This window comes from Chaetodon auriga, chromosome 14 (assembly GCF_051107435.1).
Source record: "Chaetodon auriga isolate fChaAug3 chromosome 14, fChaAug3.hap1, whole genome shotgun sequence".
NCBI classification, from domain to species: domain Eukaryota; kingdom Metazoa; phylum Chordata; class Actinopteri; order Chaetodontiformes; family Chaetodontidae; genus Chaetodon; species Chaetodon auriga.
This window is the reverse complement of record NC_135087.1, coordinates 6,470,573-6,493,254: the sequence shown is the minus strand read 5'-3', so window position 1 is coordinate 6,493,254 and position 22,682 is coordinate 6,470,573. Positions and strand designations below refer to the sequence as shown.

At 41.3% G+C, this 22,682-nt stretch overlaps 1 protein-coding gene across 3 annotated transcripts in view; it reads right to left on the bottom strand.

The window, feature by feature from the left end:
- The window catches only part of sash1b (SAM and SH3 domain containing 1b), a 48,202-nt gene that overhangs the window by 4,206 nt on the left and 21,314 nt on the right, over nucleotides 1-22,682 (bottom strand). For 2 of the 3 annotated variants that reach the window (XM_076748212.1, XM_076748214.1), the window contains exons 2-15: nucleotides 9,924-10,052; nucleotides 9,219-9,269; nucleotides 8,650-8,699; nucleotides 6,524-6,564; nucleotides 6,034-6,120; nucleotides 5,740-5,852; nucleotides 4,920-5,021; nucleotides 3,825-3,957; nucleotides 2,739-3,139; nucleotides 1,925-1,999; nucleotides 1,683-1,823; nucleotides 1,436-1,568; nucleotides 957-1,126; nucleotides 660-866 (exon numbers count right to left, since the gene is read on the bottom strand). In XM_076748212.1, the coding sequence (XP_076604327.1) occupies nucleotides 660-866; nucleotides 957-1,126; nucleotides 1,436-1,568; nucleotides 1,683-1,823; nucleotides 1,925-1,999; nucleotides 2,739-3,139; nucleotides 3,825-3,957; nucleotides 4,920-5,021; nucleotides 5,740-5,852; nucleotides 6,034-6,120; nucleotides 6,524-6,564; nucleotides 8,650-8,699; nucleotides 9,219-9,269; nucleotides 9,924-10,052 (1,833 nt within the window). Of the gene's footprint in view, nucleotides 1-659; nucleotides 867-956; nucleotides 1,127-1,435; nucleotides 1,569-1,682; nucleotides 1,824-1,924; nucleotides 2,000-2,738; nucleotides 3,140-3,824; nucleotides 3,958-4,919; nucleotides 5,022-5,739; nucleotides 5,853-6,033; nucleotides 6,121-6,523; nucleotides 6,565-8,649; nucleotides 8,700-9,218; nucleotides 9,270-9,923; nucleotides 10,053-13,479; nucleotides 13,559-22,682 lie in introns of those variants that run through there. The other variant, XM_076748213.1, reaches the window with a different exon arrangement.

Here is a 22,682-nt window from a genome sequence, read left to right as displayed (position 1 = left end):
CGGGTGATGCACACAGATAGAAAGCACTGATTGGAGCTTGCACAGTGGATAAAGTCAGAACTGCTGAAAAGGATTTTGACCTGTAGATGACAGGTAAGAAGAACTTGGTGCATGCAATCTACATTTTGGGAAATACACTTATTTCCTTTTGTGCTGAGAGTTAGATGAAAAGATCAACAGCATTTATATATCTGCACGGTAAATATGAGGCTAAACCAGGAGATATTTAGCTTAGCACCTGGCCAAGAAATAGCTGAGCCCATAATCCCCTGTAAAACCACAACTTGTCATTTTTACACTTTGGCTCTTGTACAGATTAAATAAACACTGGATTTTTTACCTTCGGGCAGAGCCAGGCTAGCTGCTTTCCCCTATTTCTAGTCTGTATGTTTAGCTAAGCTAACTGTCTCCTGGTTTCAGCATTAGATTTAGCATACAGACACGAGAAAGGTGTCGATCTGCTCATCCTCAAAAGACTGAAGAAGAGTATTTTGTCAACTGTAAAACCATTTCTTTAAATACGGCCACAACCAAGTTTAAGCCATCAGCCACGGGTATTCCTCTTACCTAACACTCATAAATTTGAGAAATAAAATGAACATTGAAAATTCCAGCGCTGGTTCTGTGTGCAAAGTCACGAGTTAAGTCAAGCTTATTACTTTGAGGTTGATGCGATCGAGGAGCTCCTCTACAGAGGTGGGTTTGGGCTGCCGGGCCTTCCGCCTCCTGCGCGTCTTTTTGGGCTTTGCCTCCTCTTCATTCAGGACATCCACATAGATGAACTTGAAGGTGCCGACTTTACCGTTGAGCATCCCCATCCATGTACCCATCGGAGGCTTACTAATGATGTCGATGACGTCTCCGCTCTGCAACACAGAGACGAGTGGAGCTCGTCAGCTCACATCAGCTCATCTCTACGTGCTGTGTGGTTTACTGGATCAATAACGCAGTCATACCTTCAGTTTGAGGGAGTCTGTGTCGTAGGGACTGGGGGTGAAGTCGGTATGAACTAGAGCGCGTCCACAGAAAGGTCCGCGGTAAGGCAGCTCGTCCTCTTCCCCGTCCTCAGACTTCACGCTCTCTCTGTTGCTGTTAGAGGAGTCAGTGGTGCCCACCGTCTGACCACCTACAGAAACCACAGCAAGACAAATGAGCCGCTTCAAGACCACAAAACTGCATGGGTGTGTTAGTATTTGAAAAACATTTGTAAATATGTCTTTTAATCCGACTGGGGTGCCATTATGTTACACATTATTCCATGCAGACAAACACAGTCAGACCAGAAAGTTTAGACTACCTCAAAGGCGTCCTTGAAACACCTTTCTGATAAACAGCACACATCTGGTGTTCCAAGGCTATGTTAAAACAAACACTGAGAATTATTTGCAAGGACACCCGTATAAAGCACATGCACACTGTAAACACACGGACTTACTCATGGAACTTTGTCCACTGAGGGAACTCCTCAGGCTTTCCACGGACCCTCCTGGCTTCAGTTTGGGTTTCTCCAAAGAGTCGGAGTCTGTCTGAGGCGAGTGAGGGCAGCTGGATATGCGATCTGTACTTGACTAGGAGACACAGGAGAAGAGAATAATATTAGCTTTGCTTCACACTCTTCTCAACAGTGGCTATATGGACAATGTACAGCAGTAACACTGCTGATGCCTCTGTACTGTACTTACCTGTTCAGACAGAGAACAGTGGTATCTCTTGGATATGTGTTTTCTCATAGTTTCCCTCACAGACTTGACTTTTTTGCCCAGGGAAATCCGAGATGTTGCTGGAGATTTAATGGCATCTCTCACACCATCTCCGTCTTTATTCTAATTTACATACACAAAAGGCAGAAACACAGGCAAATAAACACACAAGTTCAACTATGGATTCAGTCTATGAAAATTAAGGAGGAATGGCGGTTACGCACAGTGTTATCATGGTCAGAGAGGACCGCCTGTACTGAGCGGTTGGTCAGGTCAAAACCTCCAAAGCTACAAGCTCTCTGTGAGAAAAAGAAATTCATGAGCAGAGATGCAGATAAGTAGGTGAGCTTTCCTTGGCGAATACAGTGAGTTTTTAAAGCACCTAGCCACCAATGGAGGAACTGTACCCCGAGAACATGCTGTAGCAGCCAGCTCTGTCCATCACATATGCTACAATTTGACTTTTTGTTGATATGTCATTATTTTTAAGCTGCAAAACGGGGAATATACGTTCCTGCAGTGAGTTGGGTCACCACAGAACACATGATGGGCAAACACAAAAATGTTTTCGGGGCAACCGAGCTTAACATTAGGGAGAAAATGACTGACAGTGTTATACAAAGTACTGGCTGGTCTCTATTATTTACTGAAGCAGTCACGTATTACTGATTCTAAAATTGACTTTGACAATATTTACATTAACATGCATGAGTGCAGGTGCTGGAACTGTGTGCGTAGGGCGGTTTGCATAACGCTGATTGATATCAGTTTGGTTTGGTTTGATGTGACAACTGCAGGGCATTTATAGAAAGAAAATATAGAGCCTGAGCAGCAAGGACCACATTAAAATAAGAATAGGACAGAGATACTGTGTATGCTCAGTGCGGGTCTGTTTGAGACTGGGCATTTTGGGGGATACAGGACTTCCAAATCAAAGAGGTTAAAGGATGCAACTGACAAAGTATTAATTCAATGCAGGATCTTACAAAATGCCTCACTTTCCAAATAATCTCCCAACAAAGGCTCCTCTGTACTCACCCCGTGGTGGCTGAGTGGGTTCAGGATCCGCTGACGGAGCTCTCCGTCGGTCACTGAGCGAGGGATTTTGGGTTCCTTATCATTGCAGACATCCGTTTCAGAGAAGGAAGAGCCGCTGCCTTCACCTGCCTCCCTCACCTCCCCCGCTACACTCGTCTCCTGATGAACGGGGCTCACGCTAGACTTGCTGAAGACCTGGAAGATCTTCTGGCTGCTGCAGGTGTCCAGGCTGCTGGAGGAGGGGGAGGTGGTCAGGCTGTCAGAGTCCCTGTCGTAGGTGAGCTGTTCCCGCAGGGCTGAAGCCAGCGAGTCCACGGGGCAAACAGCAGGCTTCTTCTGCACACCTGAGTACAGGGAGGTGCTGGAATCTCCACAGGGAAGACCGTCTATATTTGGGCACTCTGGAGGGTAAAACAGGGAAATGGGAAAAAGGAAATGAAATTGTCTTGTTTAGAAATTACATGCATTAACTTAATTCTTCTTATGAGGGTGAAAATGATCTAATGTCATTTTTATGCTGTGTCGTCAGTGTCCCACAGTACACAAGCTGTTTCAGAGGCCTTTCCTCTGCAGCCTGCAAAGGGACATCTACTGGCTACCACTCATTACTTCCATGTTTTTGCATTCAAATTGTCAAATAGTAAACATGTTGGACAAAAGCATGTTAGATAAAAATGTTGGAAACAGTAGACTTCAAAACATATATTCACACAGACTACACAACTAGTGAGAACACACTGTAAGTACTGTCATTGCAGTAAATATGTATAGTCAAACAGTAATTACATCCATCACAATTACTGATATTTTGTCTAGACTCTGCGTCACATCGTGGTGTCCTCGGTGCTGTATTTATGTTTTCACTGTAAACACCCGCTGCCTTTTACATCTTGGCTGCATATAGAGCGACAAACTCATGGATTTGACCTGCATTAAAACTTCAACTTCTCTTACACTTTTTTTTTTTTTTTTTTAAATCAAGCAGCATTACATAGTATTAAAGTGAAAACACACACTTCAAAACTATGATGGCTGCCACACCCGCACGGCCTTTAAGGACATAAAGTGTGTTTGTGGTCTCAGTACCCTCTGCTCCAGGCCTCTTAGACTCGTCAATTCTGATCAGCTTCTTCTTCACCTTCCGGGTTGAGTTGACCAGTTTATGGAGTCGCCTGAACGTCACAGATTCCTCTTGTTCAGTGTCTGACAGGTCACAAGGCTGTCAGGAGAGACCAGTGACAGTTTTATTTCTCGGAAATGCTTCATCTCACCACAGGAGCTTTGCAGTTACGGTAAAATATCAGTTAGCAGTAGATTGTTGCCAGTGAGAAATTAAAAAGGTACGTAAGCTGAGTTGAGGCTGCATACGCTGCTGCAAGTAGCTGCTGAGCATGCGGTAGAAAGTCCTTGCAGCTTAATATAAGTATGTGGTAGGAAACCACACTGATGACACTGAGGCCCATGCAAACAGCCATCCCATCTGCAACAGACAATAAAGGCCTTTCTCTACGTGGGAAAGCTAGCTGCTTGGAAATCACCTAAACCATCATATGAAACAATGGTTAGTGAAGAGGAGGTACATTTGAAGACAGGTCGTGTATTGAGGTTTCATCTGGTGACCAAATCATGAGCGGAAAGCACATCTCAGAATACACATCAGAAGACAAAGTGGTGGCCTATAATAAATAAATAAAGACACAGCGAGAGGCTACAGATGTGCAATCATCACACACTCACACAAAGAGAAAGTGAGAGGAGAACACACACAAAGCACAGAGAAATAGTCAGGCCATCCAGATGAATCTGAAAAATGTGCCCTGAACCTGAGCCCCCTAATCACCCCACCCATGCATAAAAGAGCTGTGGCCTGCATAACAGGACCCCGTGCTGAATCCACCCGCTCACTACAGCACAATAGGGGGTTAGCGCTTTGACAGCGATGAATAGAAGTCCGCCCAGTGCCCTGCAGTTGGGAGAAGGCCCTGAGCTGCAGGGCTTTAGAGGGGCCCCGGTTCATCGGTGGGACAGGGACAGAGGGAAAGAGAGGGGCGCTGTCAACAGCTCAGCAGCCTTGGCACTGATAGATCGGAGGCCCTCATGCACAACAAGCTGCCTGAAGCTGTGATTCAGCATTAAAAAGCGACTAAGATGCCCTCAGACTGGGCGCTAACAGAGACTTACGTTGCAGTTGAACAACTCATTAGGGGTGGGACTGGAGGGGTCAGTCCACTCAGTGGGATCAGACCTGCACGTCAGTCTGTTCTGGATCTCAAACTCCTTCAGCTGCAACAAAAGATGGCCCCGTTAGTCTGTGATGCAGAGTACATTTATCTACCAGCTGATGTGTCATTTATTCTTGAACATCTGGCACAGACTCATTAAAACTGCTTTTGTGTATTCATTCACACACGTACATCAGAACATGATAACTTTCACAACGCTGAAAATGTTCAACCACCAGTGGATAGATCTACCCAACAGATAAGTTCCAGCTTTAATAAATGAATTCAGATTTGCCCACAGCTACAACTCAATAAAACCTTTTTGCAATCTATTGAAAATTTCAAGAAGGTGACAGGGCTTTTGGAGGAATCACCTTGTATCCTGTTTGAAAATATTATAATAAGAATAAAGAGTTTTTGTAAATGAAAACAACTCAAATAATTGTTTTCAGTGTTTAAAGGTCAGGTTCAACTGGATACTTGACCCCTTTGATTAAATGGTAAATGGACTGCAGTTATATAGCGCTTTTCTACTGTAATGGACAAAGCACTTTACAATTGGCCTCTCATTCACACACACACACACACACACACACACACACACGCACACACACACACGCACACACGCACACACACACACACACACACACACACACACACACACACACAGCGATTCCCTTTTCCACAGCAAACTCTCAAAAGTTGAGCAAAAGGATAAAACCACAGCAGCTGTAACCTCCACATGACGGCAAAGAGGAGAAGTTTGCACATCATCGTACCCGCGCCAAGGCTTCCTCTATGGAGATCATATTCTCCTTCACCATCATCATCAGCTGGATACGCTCTTCATCACTCATGGTGATTTCACTGGCCACAAAACCAACGTCATCACCTGTCGGGTAAAAAGTGGAAATGTTAGCTGACGGGACTAAACACAGCTGACTTCATTTTCTTAAAACAAATCCTGAACATCAAATAATAAAAAGTCGTGCGTATGTTGATGAGTCATCCTTGCAGACATATTTTAGATCATTTCCTTTTTGTGTGTTTTTTGTGTTATCGTCTTATCATACCTTTTGAAGTCTGACGCATCACTCCTTTCTGTGACTTTCGAAAACTCTGCCAAAAAGACTTGCTCTTTCTCTTTCCGTCCCATTTTCCTTTACGGTACAACGATTCAGTTTAATTTAGTGCAGAGGGAAAAAAAAGTCTAACACAGCATCAACATAAAATGACTGCTAACACATCCATATTACAGATAGACAATGAAAAACTCCAGCACCTGCTCTGAATTAACAAATACCAAAGCATTAGGTTATGTAATAAATTACAATATTCTCAAAATACAAACATAAAGGTATTTTTAGTATTTAAAAAAAAAAAAACTCAGTCCACATTGTCCTGACTACTAGCAAAGAAGAAATATTATCATCATTAATACATACAAAAACATTTCTGCAGTGGCTTTTTGTTTGTTTACTTCAGTGTAAGAGAGGTGGAACACCAATCCGATTGTACTTACAAAGAAGCATTAAATATATGATTCACGTAATCTCAACTTACCTCCTGATCCATCATCAGAGCTAGATTTGTGCACGGGAAACCTAAAAATCAAAACAAAACTTCATTAACTTAATTTTGGCGAGTTCGCGTGAGGACTCAAAGCCCTGAACAGAGCGCTACCTGTTGTCCAAAGTTATTTTCTTCATTTTCCCGACTATCCCACCATCTCCTTTAACATGTCTTTCTATCCTCTGGACTTGCGTCAGATAAAAAATAAAAAACAAAAAATTCACAAAAGTGCTCTATGCCTCATGACACTAGCATCATAGTGAAGGGAAATCAAAGTAGTCAAAACAGATGAAAAAGACTGGCTGCTTCTGGCCGATGAACAGAGGTCAGTGCTCTACGGCCATCACAGGAACAATAGAGTCTTTTTCATGTCCAGTCAGGGTTTTGCAGCAGCAGCAGCACTAACGTGGCCTCTGCATTCCCTGCACACTTTCACCCTCCCTCTTTCTCTCTCTCTCTCTCTCTGTCTGTCTGCCTGTCTGTCTGTCTGTCTCTCATTCTTCATCTCTCTGGGCTGTTTGTTGTCTATAACCGTCTCTCTCTCTCTCTCTCTCAGTTGACACTTGTTGCTGGTGTTGGGTACAGTACTGTACTGTACTTCTTGTTTTGTAAATGAGATATTAGTGGTCATATTGTTCATGGATGAAGTGATAAAGGTTTCTCCCTGATCACAACTACAAAAAAAAGTCTGTGACCAGTGATGAAATACACATTTTTGTTCATGTTTGGTTAAATAATTGTTTCATATCTTAATTCTTCTTCTTTTAAAAGACAGGTCGTTTATTTCATTTTCTTGACACTGAAGCGATTTGCTTTGCCACTTTGTCTTAAGCAGCCATTAACCTACTTAGAAAATGTCATTACGCTGGTCAGAAAATATCATCAATATGAGTATAACCTGTCTGTATTGGCTGTTAAAATCAGAGGACAATGAAACAGATGAAAGAACAATTCATTTTACACCAATCCAGACAGCTGATGAAGCAAGCAGTGCACCGTGATCTTCAAACTCTATTCAGGGTTATCGAGTGAGACATCAGCACCGTTTGCCTCTTTCATATTCTACAGTAGAAAGGATGTGGGAGACGCTAAATATTTGAAATATTTTGGCGTGAAAATTGATAACTGTCACTTGAAATTTATTTGGATAGCAGCTAACAGTGACAATCTGGAGTGGCAGTGCCCCATGCACTGTGATAAGAACAAGAAAGCGTTCCCATAAAAACTTGAGAATGTGTGCTGCTGTCGATAAACAAGTTAAACCGTGATTTAAAGGGGGATCAGGAGGAAAATACACAAACAAGGAGGAAAGCACGAATTAAAACTTATAAGATATTGACTGACAAATACACCCTCAAAAACGTAGGGCTACAAATAATGCTTTAAAACTTGTTACTGACACTGGTAAAATCAGCTTCCCCCGAGCATTATTATGTGCTTGGCCCACTAGGGGGCAGTGTAAGTTTCCTGTGAATCCTAGCTGAACACTTAAGTTATGAATGTTTTTTTCTGCTGTGATCCTGTCCAAGTTCTGAATATTACATGCCTATTCGTTATTATGATAACACTTAAAAACATGGATTTCGCTCAATTTTCACGGTTTTGACTCTTTAACAAGCCGAATCAAATCAATATGTTGCTTTATGATTAGTCATCACCCAATTGCTTCATCATATTCAGCTTTCTGGTGACAAGATATGACTAATCTTTGAAATCCCTGAAAAGAAACAATGGAGGGAAGGAAGGAAGTTTGAAGGTGACACAGAAGCACTTCATAAATATGACTGGAGGGCACCAGGAAGCAGAGGAAAGGCACGAGAGGCACAAAGAGACAATACAGGAAGAGGAATCATAGTTCAGCCAGAAGTGATAGGACTTGAATTAAATGATAATAATGTCTGTGAAGCCACAACACTACACATCATCTGGATAAAATAACAGCTCCAGCCATATTTGTTATTATCTAATAGAGTTGTTCGTGGTGTTTCTAACTATGTTTTCAATCATGTGTCACCCCAGTACCGTCCCTAGCAAAGGATACTGGGCCTTTCTGAGTGTCTGAATATACACTGAAATACTAAAAGCTTTGGATTTCCAAATGAGGGGTTTGTTTTTACCTTCTCTCGGTCTCTGGAGTGGAGGTGGTACTGCTGAGTCCAAGAGACTCCTTAAGGAGAAGAAAAAGGTGTTAATTTAAATGCATAAGAGGCAATGCTTCAATTTACTGAGCTATTTTTTTTTAAGATGATTTTTTTGAGTTGCAATTTTTGTGCCAAACAACAAGCAACATGTAAGTTTAAAATGTCATTTTCCTTTAAAGCAAGGCAGAAAAATAAGCAGCAGACAAAGTATCTTACACAGACTGAACCAGCTACAATTAAGAAATCTGAGGTATTCATTTATCTGTGATTTGTTGCACTTTTAACATGCTAATCAAAACACACATACGCCACTAGTCACATGTTTTCACACTTTCGGATCTATTCTCTCACATCTGGGCACAGTCTCAAGGCCAGCTCTCTGCCTCACAGTCAGTCATACGTTACTTTTTAGTCTTCTGCTTTGGTTTTGCTCTGGATAATCATGACAAGGCAATTCCACAGCCTCTTATCAGCCTGTCTGCTGACGTACAGAGGAGGAAGCTGCCTTCTCCGGGGGTCTGACACACTCAGAGCTGGACACTCACCTGGATCTGTGAGCGGAGCTGCAGTGATGTGGCCACTGAGTCAACCTTTCCCTGAAACACACAGGCAGGGGAAGTGGAGGAGTAAATTACAGTGCCATCACAACACAGAAATAGAAATAATATTCAGCTAACTGAAACGTTTAGCCCACATTGTGGAATAACACCAGCTAACACTTATGTGTCACCAGTTATGACCTCTGCAAATGCTTTACTGCAAACAGGTGTTTGAACATATCTGAATTTCAAGCAGATTTAGACACAATATTCAAAAATTCAACTATTAGGATTTTTTATTTGACATGTCTGTACAATGTCAATAAACGTGCAATGTAACAAAAAATGTGAGCTTCTCCAGAGGCAGATTATACATTACCTAAAGTACATCTACAGAACAACATTAACAACTTTAAGCAGACACTTAAAGGTCCAGCCTGGCTAAAAACATGAGAAATAATATGTTCATTAGTGAGTTTTAGAGGTGCTGGTAGCCATATTTTGTCAACATTAGACAGGGGTAGACTAGCTGTTAGGCCTCCTCTTTACAGTCTTTATGCTAAAATGGTGCTAATCTTCTAACCTTACTTTCAGGGACAAAGTGAATAAGCGTATTTCCCAAAATGTCTAACTTTTCCTTTAAAAGTCAGTGAGGTAAATTAGTAAGATGGCAGCAGAAAGAAACTCAATAATGCCGAGATAAAAGTTTACCATGTCTGCATCCTGCACTACTTTGCGTTTCCGTAGCTCCTCCATCCTTTCACACACGTCACTGAGGGAGGTGCCGTAATACTGAGAATACTCCTGAGCCAGGTCATCAAGGTTCCCCACTGAGCCATCCTGAAAGAGATAAAGAGGTATTCAAAGTCACACAGATACGACCACAGACCAGAGGAGGAAAACCCCACAGAGGTTGAGCAAGATGCCAAACAGCAGGCAAACGATGTAAACGCTGACCACTGTCGGGATTAAAGCCATTGTTTCAAGCTTTACAACGGACATCAGCAAAACAAACAGCCAGGAAACACTGAGATAAAGCACCAGGAGTGTAAAAGCATCAGCGACGTCCAGCTGTGATATTGCCTCCGACTTCTCCGGCTTGTCGTCTTCCTGCCCAGCGACCCCTTCCACCTCCTCAGACCTGACCCCCTGGCCAGAGGAAGCACCGTGTGACGCAGCTCTCACTCAGCTCTCTCCCAGTCATCAGGAGTCGACTCAAGAGGCCACGGCTCAGTCCGCCGTAAATCACAAAAGCAGAATCACCCAGTCAGATGAGTCTTTGTCCTGACACTGAGCAAACCCTCCTGGTTGTAACCCCTTTTAGTTTCCTACAATTGTGCGACCTGAAGTTACAGTATGTGCTTTCTGCCATGTGGGAAGAAGGAATGAATGAGAGATCAATCACTTCTGAGAATATTTGCTGACTTTTATGACCTAGTGACCTTTGGGACCAGAATCAACACACAGGGTTGGTTTCCTCATCAGTTGTTTCCTTGTTCTAGACTGAAGAAGCATTTTAAACCATATAAGTCAAACTGTCTGTTGGTAAAGATACAGTAAGTACTTATTGACAAGAGAAACCACTGATCAAATTTTGCTGACTGTCAAAGTAAAGTGCAGAAGCCTGTAGCTCCATCTGGAAATGTTTATTTTCTCCAAAGAATGACATTCATATGCAACGAATTTGCATCAGCACAATACATCGAGGGGGAAACAAAATGGTGCCTGGCTTTTGTTTTATATCAGCATAGACAACAAAGTGTTCCACTTCATGTCCAAAATGTTCAGGCTTTTAGTAAATAATGCATGTTTAAACCTTTTTGTTTGTCTTTTTAATTGTACAATATCTGAGATGATTAGAGTATGGATACACTTGGGGGGGGGGGGGCAACACTAACATGTCATTGCCTTATAAAGTTGTTTCAGCTAACATGTTAGCCAACAGTTGTCTATTTCCACATCAAGCAGACACAGAGGAACGTTAAGTTAACAGTTATTCACACCTCTTTTAGCTCTGTTTTGGTCTACACCAACTTCTGAGGGAGAATATCTGGCTCTTCTATGTGTTTTATTCCCTTCTATGTCTCCTTTTATATTCCTGATACTATTGCTGCTGCCCGTAACACATAATTTCCCCTACAGGGGATTAATAAAGTTTTATCTTATCTTATCTTATCTTAGAAATGAGAGGAGTGAAATTCAGCCTCTGTGCTGCGTCTCTGGAGCTGAGAGAGGCTGCAGAGACGGGTGATAATTATCTTTGGGTTTGTCTCCACAAGTGACTGCTTTCACATACAAGTACTCAGGTGATTTGTGGCTATTATGAAAATATTCATTGAAGCTGTTTTTAAGAAGCAACTTATCCAAGCTTCAGTTGTCTTTTAGAAAGCCTCTTTTTAATGATCTAAGATTGAGTCATACCCATTAAGTTTCAGGCCCACGGAGGATGCTGGTAGAACATCTATTTAACCATTTTTGAAGATGTTCTCGTAAATTGGGAAAAAGACAACATAAATTCTGCCAAATAATATCCGATTGCCAATTTCTAATCTTAAATTACATTGCCTATTTTATTACTATTTTCTGCTGCTGTGTGAATGAATGAGACAGCTTGAGTAATTCATAATGTATACAAATAACCAGATAATATGACAAATACAATATAAAACATGTAAGACCCCAGTCACGAGTTAAGGGCAATAAAAGCTGTATCAAATCATCAGTAACAGCCATCTGGTATGTCCATAAACTGTTTCACACATTATTATTGTTATTATTATTATTATGCTTCACTCACGCCAAACCCTGAAGGTATGCAAATGTGCCCGCTGAAAACAGTCCTCTGCAGTGGAAAGTAATACTGTGGGCTCACTTGTCTCGTGGCATGATAGACTGTGACTGGCTCAACTGTCCAGAAAAGAGGGCCATTCATTTAGTAAATGACATGCCCCCGGGTCGAAAATGGCCTGAAAATCTGGCCGCTTTTCATACAGTCAAGAATCGAGGCTGAGGCCGACTGAGAAGCTCTGCACTGTGCCTGGCTGCAGCCTCTCTTTTGCCTCAGACTGCCACTGATCCACATAAACAGCCTATTGTGACACAGGCACATGATATTGCATTGCCCTGAGTGCTTATTAGACACGGTGCATGTACACATCCTCATTGCAGATGAATGTAAACACAGCTTAAGCACAGAGAAAACAAACTGAAGCGAATGTTAAATCAAATAAACAATATGAGCTCCATTCTCGTGCCAAAACTTCTTGCAAAATAGGAGTTTTGGGAAAATATTCCAGTGTGCTTTATATTTCCCACTGTCTCCAAATTAATGGTCTCTAAGCCAAAATTGCAGCATGAGACATCAACCACAGAGGCTTGAAAAGGAGAGAGTGGTGTCACATTTCTCAGGCACTGAGCATCTCATAGGCAGACAAAAGATCCACGTGCCCCCAGGGCCCAGAGTGTCTAATGAGTGTTTTTACAGTTCCTCTGTCTTGTCTCACCCTTTTAGGCAGTCAGACCTGGGTCACAAACTATCAGCAAATAATTTGTATTGCTTCACCCTGCTTTGAGCCAGAGATGTTGAAGGATGGTCTTGCTTCATAAGTCAACACCAAGTGTATCCCAGGATTCAGATGAGAACATAAAGCTTAATTTTCTATGACTGACAACTTCTCTGATGACTAATGTCCTGAGAGTAAATTTAGGTCAACTCCAGTCTGACCTACAAGAGGTTTGTCAGAAAGTGTACTGCACAGAATACCACATCTAGCAGAGCAGCACCAACTGAAAAGTGTCTTTGTTTATATCCCGTCTGACGTTCATATTTCAAAAAGATGTACCCCACAATGAAAAAATAAGTCAATCAAACACATGTGCTTGCTATAGCCTTGTCATTCATCTGTCAATCAACGCAACAACTTCAGTTTCATCAGATGTCATAGTAAGATCTTAGTTCAGCAGAGAATGTCATGTTCTAAACATCACCGACTATGAAAGACTATTGTCGATGTCTTTAACAGCGTATTGAGTGATGTTTCAAAAGATCACGAGAACAAGCTCTGACTTGTTTAAGCCTTTTCTATTAAATGAAAATCTTCGTTAACCGACTACAACAGCAAACAACACCGCAGGGGAAAGATGCATACACCAAGACGTCTTCTGAAACAAGGCCATATAAATTATATTTTTCCCCAATGAATCGACAGGAAACTACTCGCTCTAACCATAGGACCGCATTCCAGTGCAAACATAAAAATACACTCACCACAAACAGGCATCTGGCGGCCAACAGTAGCTACCAGCACTAGTTGCTCTTCAGTTCCACCACACTGCCGTAAGTGAAAGACACCGTTTTGAAACTTATCTCAGCTCAGTGAGTGGAGGACAATACATCCTGAAGTGAAGGGGAGGGGTGTCCGGCACGCATAAATCAGAGGGAGTTTGGTTGAAGGGAGGTTGGGGGAGTTGCAACCACATGTGACGCTGGTGCCTCTGGGTGGGGCGCTCTGCTCTCTCCAGCTGGGGCCCACAGGGACTGGCTGACTCACATGTTCAAATAAACCACCACCTCTCAGTGTGTGAGAGTGTGCCTGCCTGCATGTTTATGTCTGCAGTGGAGTTCAGAGCGATGTGTCAGGCTGTACCGGCATTAGAAGAAATGCAGAGTATTGGTCAGATATGTCTCCCTCTGCTGATATGGAGGTTTCTCCCTGACCACAGTCTTATGGAAGTCTGTGACAACACTTCTGTGTCTTTGCACATGTACATTTCTCTTTTTTTTTGTTTTTTTTTCAACACTTATTGTAAAGGTACCATGTTAAGTTTTCTTGTAAACAACCAAAAGTTATGCTTACATTTCTCACAAAATTGTGTCGTGTGTATCCAATTTTTGACATTTTGGCAGATTAGTTGATAAAGAAAATAATCGTTAGTTGCGGCCATAATTGCAACGCTGCTTCATGCGTTACCATAGACTGTTGATCGAGGTGCAGAAGTGTGTATTACCTTGCCCATGTGCTCGAGTGCATGTGTGTCCTCGTGTGCTTGCATGGCACCAAAACTCTACAGAGCACCTTCAAAGTTTCCCTACCATTGAATCCTTGGGGAGGGCCATCCTACTGGGACAAACTGTTAACCTACTTTAAGGAATCTTATTACTTTGGCTTTAAATTTGTTTTGTAGTCTCAAATGCACTTTCCTCTATGGTTTTTCAGCAATTAGTAATTGACTGAATTAAAGAAAAAGCATGACAACATGACGTGATGTACATCATAAATCTGCCACAAATACACATGGGCAAACAAAAGAGCATCCTATTAGAAGTGACATGAAAGATTTCCTTGCTTCCATCTTTTATAAAAGTAATACGAACATAAAAATATAAAATTACAAAAGAGCAGGTATATTGTACATAATCCAAAAAAACATGCCTCAATGTTAATCAGGCTTTATGTACCATAAAATCTTTTTGAACACTAGCAACAGGCACACCAGCAGGGGGCAGCAAATAGTAACTCTACATCAACATCTTTCACTTGCTTACTGATGTGCGAGGCTCATGCTAGTGAGTTGAAAAGCCAAGTAAATTGGACTCTTAGTCTAAACAAAGTGCTGTAATATCAAATAATTCTCTGTGCACTAATAAATTACTAAATATTAGTCAACTTGCAACTGAGCTTTATAGAAGTATAAGCAGATCCAGAAGCAGCAGCAATGTGACTTTCCTCCTCTGCTCACTGCTGCAGTGTGTCTACATATCAGCAAAGGCATCTTTACATATCCATGGGGCATTAAGTATCGGGGTGGTGACCTCATTTGCTTGCAGTATTAGTCAGTGAGATTAAGTGTGGAGGAATAACCCTCAGCATCTTTGTCTAATTGTGACCTCGCTACGTCTAATCTTGATCTTGAGCAACTGACCACACACTCTAGAGCAGGGAGCAGCAGCGGCAGGAGGTAACAATACGGGTGTCAGATCTGCAGCAGGAGGCTGCAGATTATGCTGAGCTACAGATGGATGGTGGAGATGGTAGAGGACCATGTTTTGCGCACAGTGCCAAAGGGCCAAAGCAGCTCATGCCAGAAAGGGCAGTTTTCCGCCTGGCTACACAGCAGCGGGCTGCTCGTCACCTCGGAGCACAGGAGGAGCCAGGGATAGACACCATTCCTCCTTGTCATAAAGCTCCCTTCTTATTACCATCAAGGCTCCTGATTTTGTCAGTGATGACCTGGAGCGCCTGAGCTTTGATCCCAGCGGAGATCACTCCGTGCTCAACAGAGTGAGAGACACAATTCATGCATCTGTGGAGAGACGAGCATATGTGATCAGGACCAGACCTCAGCATCATACTGCATGGAAAATCTCTGAAGTCCAGTCCTAAGGCAAAACCTGCCATAACACCAACCTTTGATGGATGTATTACTGAAGGTTATTTTCTGAAATCACAGACAGTCAAGAAATCATTCATCTGAAGTTTTAACATTTAGATCACTGAAACTGGAAACACAAAGTTTTCACATGCTCTGCCCTTCTAACTACAGCAGAATCTAACCAGGCCCGACTAAGTTTGGAAAAAGTGGATGACCCTCCAAGTTATTACAGTAAGCATACTCTTAAGATTATATTTAGATCATTTCACATTATGCTTGATTTGATTCATCATTTATACATGCTAATACCACCATATGTAATATATATTGCAACTGTACTGTTTCAACAATGTCACTTTACTCTGCTCTAACAGTTCTGCACATACATTACAATATCCGCACGTTAGTTTTGGGTAAGGTTCTGTATGCTATGATACTTCTCTTCAGGGTATCAATAAGTTAAATCTTTAAATACATACTGACATCTTTTTAATATATACATATTTAATGTGGGTTGAGTGTTAAAATGCAACCGTGAGAAAAGGCAGTGAGCCATTCAGAAAGCGGTCTATGAGTGAAAAACAACCTTTTTAGCTTGATAACATATTTTTGATATTCTCTCTTTGATTCTTCACTGGATTCTGAAATGCTTTCATAAGCTGAAGTGGTATCGAAATGTATAAACCCCATGCAAGCCTTAGTAATGTAATCAACAAGAGTTTCATGTGACAGCAGTGATACATAATAGATCTATGAAATGCGTGTGTGTGTGTGTGTGTGTGTGTGTGTGTGTGTGTGTGTGTGTGTGTATGAGTGTCTGCTGTTCCAGAGGACCCAAGGGCCCAGTCCAGATCGACAGCCTTGCAGCTCCCTACAGAGAAAAAGGGGATCAGAGGAAGAGCTTAACCAGTCATGTCTGAGTGGTAAGTGGATTTTGACAAGTCCCAAATGAGGGTCTGATGAGACGGGTCGCACTGTGACATGCATGGTGTCAGTCACAGATACACACACTGCATATGGAATACCTGGTCTTGTTTGAACTGCTTTGGTTACAGTGGTTCTGCAATACACAGCTCTGCTCCCACTTTTCATCCCGTCAGTCACTGAGCAAATATCTCTCACTGCTGACAGAGACAAAAGACCAGCTTCACTGAACACAGAGATTTTTCTTGCTCTCTCTGAATGGTAGGTAGACAGAACAGAAATGGGCACGAATTGTTTTTTTTTCCCACAGTGAAAGGAGGTACACTGATTCTTAACAACACTGACTCCTGAGCAGGATTAGTGCTGCATGATTTTTGTGAAAAACACAAAATAAAAATGAAGACTGTTTCCAAAAATGAAAACTAAAAATCACATTTTTGTCCTCTGGCATGCAGCAGTAAATACAGGTTCATGACACAAATGGAAACCAGCCAAGGGTCTGGATTAAAAAAAGGATGCCAGTGAAACTCCAAAGAAGATTAAGAGGGCAGACAGGAGGCACAGAACAAACCTTTTGTCTACAGCACCAAATCTGATCGGGATTTTAAACATTAGCTAATAAAACATAGCACAGATATAAATGCAGGACACTCCAACAAACCCTCAGCTATAAAATGCAGCACAACTCACATTTGGAAATATCCATTATTACTATCTATTATTGCAAAAGCACCCTGTGGTTTGTTTCGGATCCCGGCTTGTTTTGAAGCAGCTTCTGGATTGTCCCTGTTCCGCGGAGCATGTTTAATTCAGCAGTGCAGAGATCAAATAGAGAATCATCCCCTTTAAATTTCAGTTAAATTACATGCATGGAAATTCATCCCCTCTGGATGGCAGTGTGTTTTTGTAGTGGGGGCGGCCTGCAGATTGTTCCCATTCCTTGGAGCATGTTTAATTCAGTGGAGCTGGAAACAAATACGGAGACCTCCCTCTAAAATTCAACACAATTCACACCTACAGAGACCGTGTGTAGTCCTCAGTTGTACAAGGCTCTCTAAAGGGTTCTGGTTTGTGGTGAAGCAGCCTATGGATTGTTCATATTCCTTGGACCATGTGTAATTTAGAGGTGCTGAAATAATTTCATCTGCCCCTCACCCCGTGCTCGGGTAATTATCCTTGTGTGACGGCGCCGTGTTCCTCTGAGACATGACTGCCAGCTCACACCATCTCCGGCTGTACTATCAGTGTGGCAGCTCACCCCTCAGAAGACCACAACATCCACTGATCCTCCTGTGAGACACAACGCAAGAGTCAAGGGCAGCTGTCAATCATGCAACGTAAGATCGTGGGGCCCAACAATGAGGTCATTCTACATGGTGTGAACAACAAGTGAATTGGTCCAATCAGGAAAGAAAATACCTTCTGGACATTTCTGTTGTGAAACTGTCCATGGGAAAAGCATGCAGAGGAGACGTTGATTTGATTTGAAAAACAGTCCACAGCAGTAAGCCAGATGAAGAAAAGACTAGACCTATGACTTGAGAAAAGACTAATGTAAAATGGCTAACGATGGTGTCTCATGAATTGACGTAAAGCAGAAATCCCTGTTGTCTAGTCAGAGTCAGCATCTCTGCCAGACTTACAAGTTGGCTGTCCCCTCTGGGAGATCCGTTTCTCAGAGAACTGCATAGTAACAGTGCAATGATGTACTTCAAATGTTCAGAAGATCACGCTCACTGATTGCACATGTCCCTTTTGACAACCGCAGACATCCCAACAGACCTGATGACAACATCCCCTGTTCAACTCAATTTGCCTCCTTGTCTAAACTCTCAGATGTTCCATCTCCTCCTCTGCCATTCCAAGGACATCAACCTTACAGCCACTACATCCATTAATGGATGCTAACCGCAGCTAGCCAAGCATGCTCTGACATCATAAGAATTGCATGAGGATCTAAAATGAACCTGGAAACCTGTTTTCACTTCGACATCCATGGGAGGTCTCACTTTCAGTGTTTGACATCTCTTCTGTGACAGATGAGTCTTGATCCGTTTATTGTAGTGTAGCTATTAAGCATTGATCTCTTCAGGCTCAAACATTCCTTCCTGTTCTGCAAGTACTGGCTAACTACTAAAATGCACATATATCATTAATTTTGCTGTAATTTCATCTATTTTTCTCACTAATTTTTCACTCTAAAATGAATTTCACTTGGAAAGAGATACTTTCTTCAAAGATACCATGCTTCAGAAGTCAATAAAACTGACATGGTGATTAAATATGCATAATCACAAGCCAGAATTGATCTCTTGGTCATATGGCCCTTTCTTGAGGCTGACATTTGGCTCCAAGCCTAACTTGGATTTCATTACAAGTTTCTGCATCAACTGCCTTTACGTTCATTGCAGTATTTCCACTTTTAATTTCCAATGCAGATTCAGCGTCGGTCATTGCACAAATTCCTTTGTCACAGAATAAAATTACTGTGAAATGCCCTGAACAGGTGAACTTTTCCTGAGGTGCATTTAGAAGATACGAGTGGTCATGTCGTAAAAATATCATACAAACTTTAATAATGCAGAATGCTTAAACCGTATTAAGTCAAGCATAAGCACTCAGGAATAAAAAATTCAATAATTAAATCCATGCATTATAAATGATCTCTCTGCAATAGGCTACACAATTCACACAATACATACCAAGGCTCCTAATGCAATTCAAATTAATTGAGTCAATGAATACATTTACTAAAGCAAAGCGTTTCAGTTTTAGATTTCAAGATCAATGTGCTTGATACAATAACAGAAGGGATTAAAGGCCTAATATGTAACATTTCTGCATTAAAATGCTATTTGCTAACCAATCACTGATCCTTCAGAGACACGAAAACTGCTGAGATTTGTTAATTCACTTGGCTCTTTTTCCTTCTAGGTCACATCACTGGTGAGCAGGCTAGTTCTGATCGAAAGCTCATCCCAATCTGGCTCACCCTCTCAGAGGACTGTCAAGCTTCGATGGCCCATAGATCATTTTCTTGATTGAAAATCTCTACCTCTCAGTCCAGCCTTTTGTCATCACATGCTGTCCCTTTACATCACAGCCTCCTTGCTAGCTCTGTCTTTTGTTCTCCTTATTCATTACCTCTAGTTTTCTTATCTTTTCTGTCCCACTTTCCTCTCCTTTATTTGTGTTTATCTTTCCCTTCAGGCTTAATGTCTTTTCTCCATTATTTCTTCAGTATTTTCACCCAGTCTGCCTAATACTCCGGACTACAGTCGGATGCCCCCACTTGCTTGATGATGCATGAAAAAAGGCATTATACTGTATTATGTCATAAGTATGTAGTATGAGGGCTGCAAGGGTTGCAACTATTACTTTCATTTTCAATTAATCAGTCTATAAAATGCCAGGAAATTGAGAGAAAAGCCTGTTCCATACAACCCATTGTGATCTATTTTGAGAACCTGTTTGATTAGACCAACAATCCAAACTACAATGATGTTTACTTCATTATCATATATGACAAAGAAAATCCTGACATTAGAGGACCTGATACAAGTAATATGACTAATATGTTCCAAGATAGTTGCAGATTAATTTCATGCCAGTTGACTATTTTTTTAATCATTGCAGCTCTATGGGGGAATATATTTAAATGTTTAACAATGTATCACGAACTTGGTTCTAAAACTTATTATCCTGAATTTATGAAATGCTCTCAATAACAGAACGAACAGCAGCCATATAGTCAACCATCTGGCAAAAGCCAGTTTTGGAGCCAGTAAAAATATCGTCTTGAATAATTTTTTCAGATGAAACATTTTGCATGTAACCTTACAATCAGCTTGCAGACAAAAGCCTTGTCTAAATGCAGGCTTGGCCGTGTTCTTCTGATCCTCTCAGCTGCATTTGGCAGTGTAATTATGTGTGGAGAGGTCCAAATGACCCTGGTGGTTGAGTCAGATTGTTTACTTCTCAAATTGGCCATGCACTGACTGCATAATCCTGCTCAAACATATGCTGTCATACTCCACACAGAGATACAACTGGCCCACATAGTACAATCTATTTTTCATTTTTCAGCACTGACATACAGTCACGTCATCCCATGTCATATTCTGGCATGCATTATATTGATGAAAAGTTATTAAGTCTGGAGTGAGTACCTATGTTTGGGAACCATCTTGCGTTTTTATCATGTCTTTATTACATTTTAGTATATAAATATAACTAATAAAACCTGAAAGGAAGCTCACCTGCCAACTGTGACTACAACAAGAGACATTTTCATTTGCTCCGTCCATCCTGTAGCCTACACGATACACTAACTGTCAGAAAACTTCCCGTCATTCCTCACAGAAATGCACACTGTGCACTTTGTAGCTTCCTGATCACAGCTATCACCACAACACTCATATCCTCTTTTTTTTGTTCCCTCTTGGACAAACAGGTAGATGGTTATTATAAAACAACAGCCTTCAGAGATATGCAGAAGTATGTTTACCGCTGAGGTAAACGCTGAGGTTAAAACATTACTGTCATGGTTATATATTGGTACTTTACCTAACTGAAATTGCACGGCTAAATATTTTACTTCTATGAGTACCTGTTCAAGAGCTTGTCTGTGTGAGAGTGTGTTTGGAGAAAAGACTATCATTGCAAGCCTCTTCCAGCACAAAACCAGATCAGAAAGTCACTTTAATGTCTTCCTTCCCTGAGCAAACAAATTGTATCTCCTTATAATTTGAAAGGTAGAAAAATCAATACTGCGGTCTTGTTTTTATTAACATGGAGCCCAGCAGAGCACATTTTATTTCCTTGTCCTCCTTCCAGTCATTCATCCATTAAATTTTACTTTAAGCAGCTGAGGCTATGCAGAAAGGATGGCATAATTAATAACAAGCCAATTAGAATGGAGGATAATATTTTTAATGTTAAGTTCTTTTGTTAAGATGTTATTGTTGTGAACAATGATTTATAAATATATGTATGTATGGCATATCAAACAGAAAACAAAGGCAAACCTGTTTTACAATAAACTGGAATGCACTCTGTTTTCAGAGAGAGGATACAGAGAGAAACCATGCTTCCAGGTACACCTCCCTTTGTTGAAAAAAGAAGACATCAAAGATATGGCAAATCGTCAAACACGACTCGTTTCAATGGAGCTCAGAGTGGCTTCTCACAGCTGTTTGAAATCTGGCAACCATGTATGACACTGGCACAGATGCCAGATTTGCCAGTGAAGCTGAAAATAACTCAGTATTTTACAGTGCTGGTTGTCCACTGGGCATCATTAGCTCATACACTGAAGGTGAGTACCATTTGTGGCCATGCAGATTTTAACATCCAGGATACACAGTGTGCAACTGATGCTGTCAGCTGAACTGACTGTGATGGTCTCAAAGGGAGCTCAGACTCTGTGTCACTGTGCTACTTAAGAGGTGATTTAAGATAGAGGCAGAGCTGTCACTGTTAGAACAGTAGTTTGAGTGTTATTATACCTTGAAGGACACAAAGTCAAACCTAATCACAGTCACAGAGCTGTATGAAAATTGTAAGAGGACATCCACTGGAACTGCTTTCATGACGGTCCAAACACTGTCCTTTGCGATAATCTGGGTAAATGAAGCAAAATTAAGATCCAGTCTGATATTCACAAAATTAAAATATTTTGAAAACAACTTGACATTTTGGAAGCTGCAGTCTGAAGTGCTAATGAATTATAGTGTGTTAAACTGGCAGGTGTTTCTAATATATGGTCCATCCTATTCATATAGACAGGGTTAGGCTAAATAACACAAACACCTGTCAGTATAACCTTCATGAAAGATTTATTGCAGGAGTGCCATATTAGCCTGGATTAGTTTTAGCTAGATGGACCTAATAAACCAGCAACTGAGTCATTAAAATCTATTTTTTCCCTTTCAGTATGATTTCAACTGCTTTGTAGTTTTTTTAAAAAAAAATAATTATTTCTGTCAGTATAAGACAGATCATGTTAAAAAAAAAAAAGGTCTCAAATTTATTTGCACTGCGTACTGGTAGAATAAAAAAAGGGCTCTACCAAAAGACAAGCAGAAAACATGCTGGTCATCATGCATACATTTGAGGGAGAAGGAAATAATGTCCCTTCCAGACTTAAGTCCTCCAAGTGCAATCACATGGAAA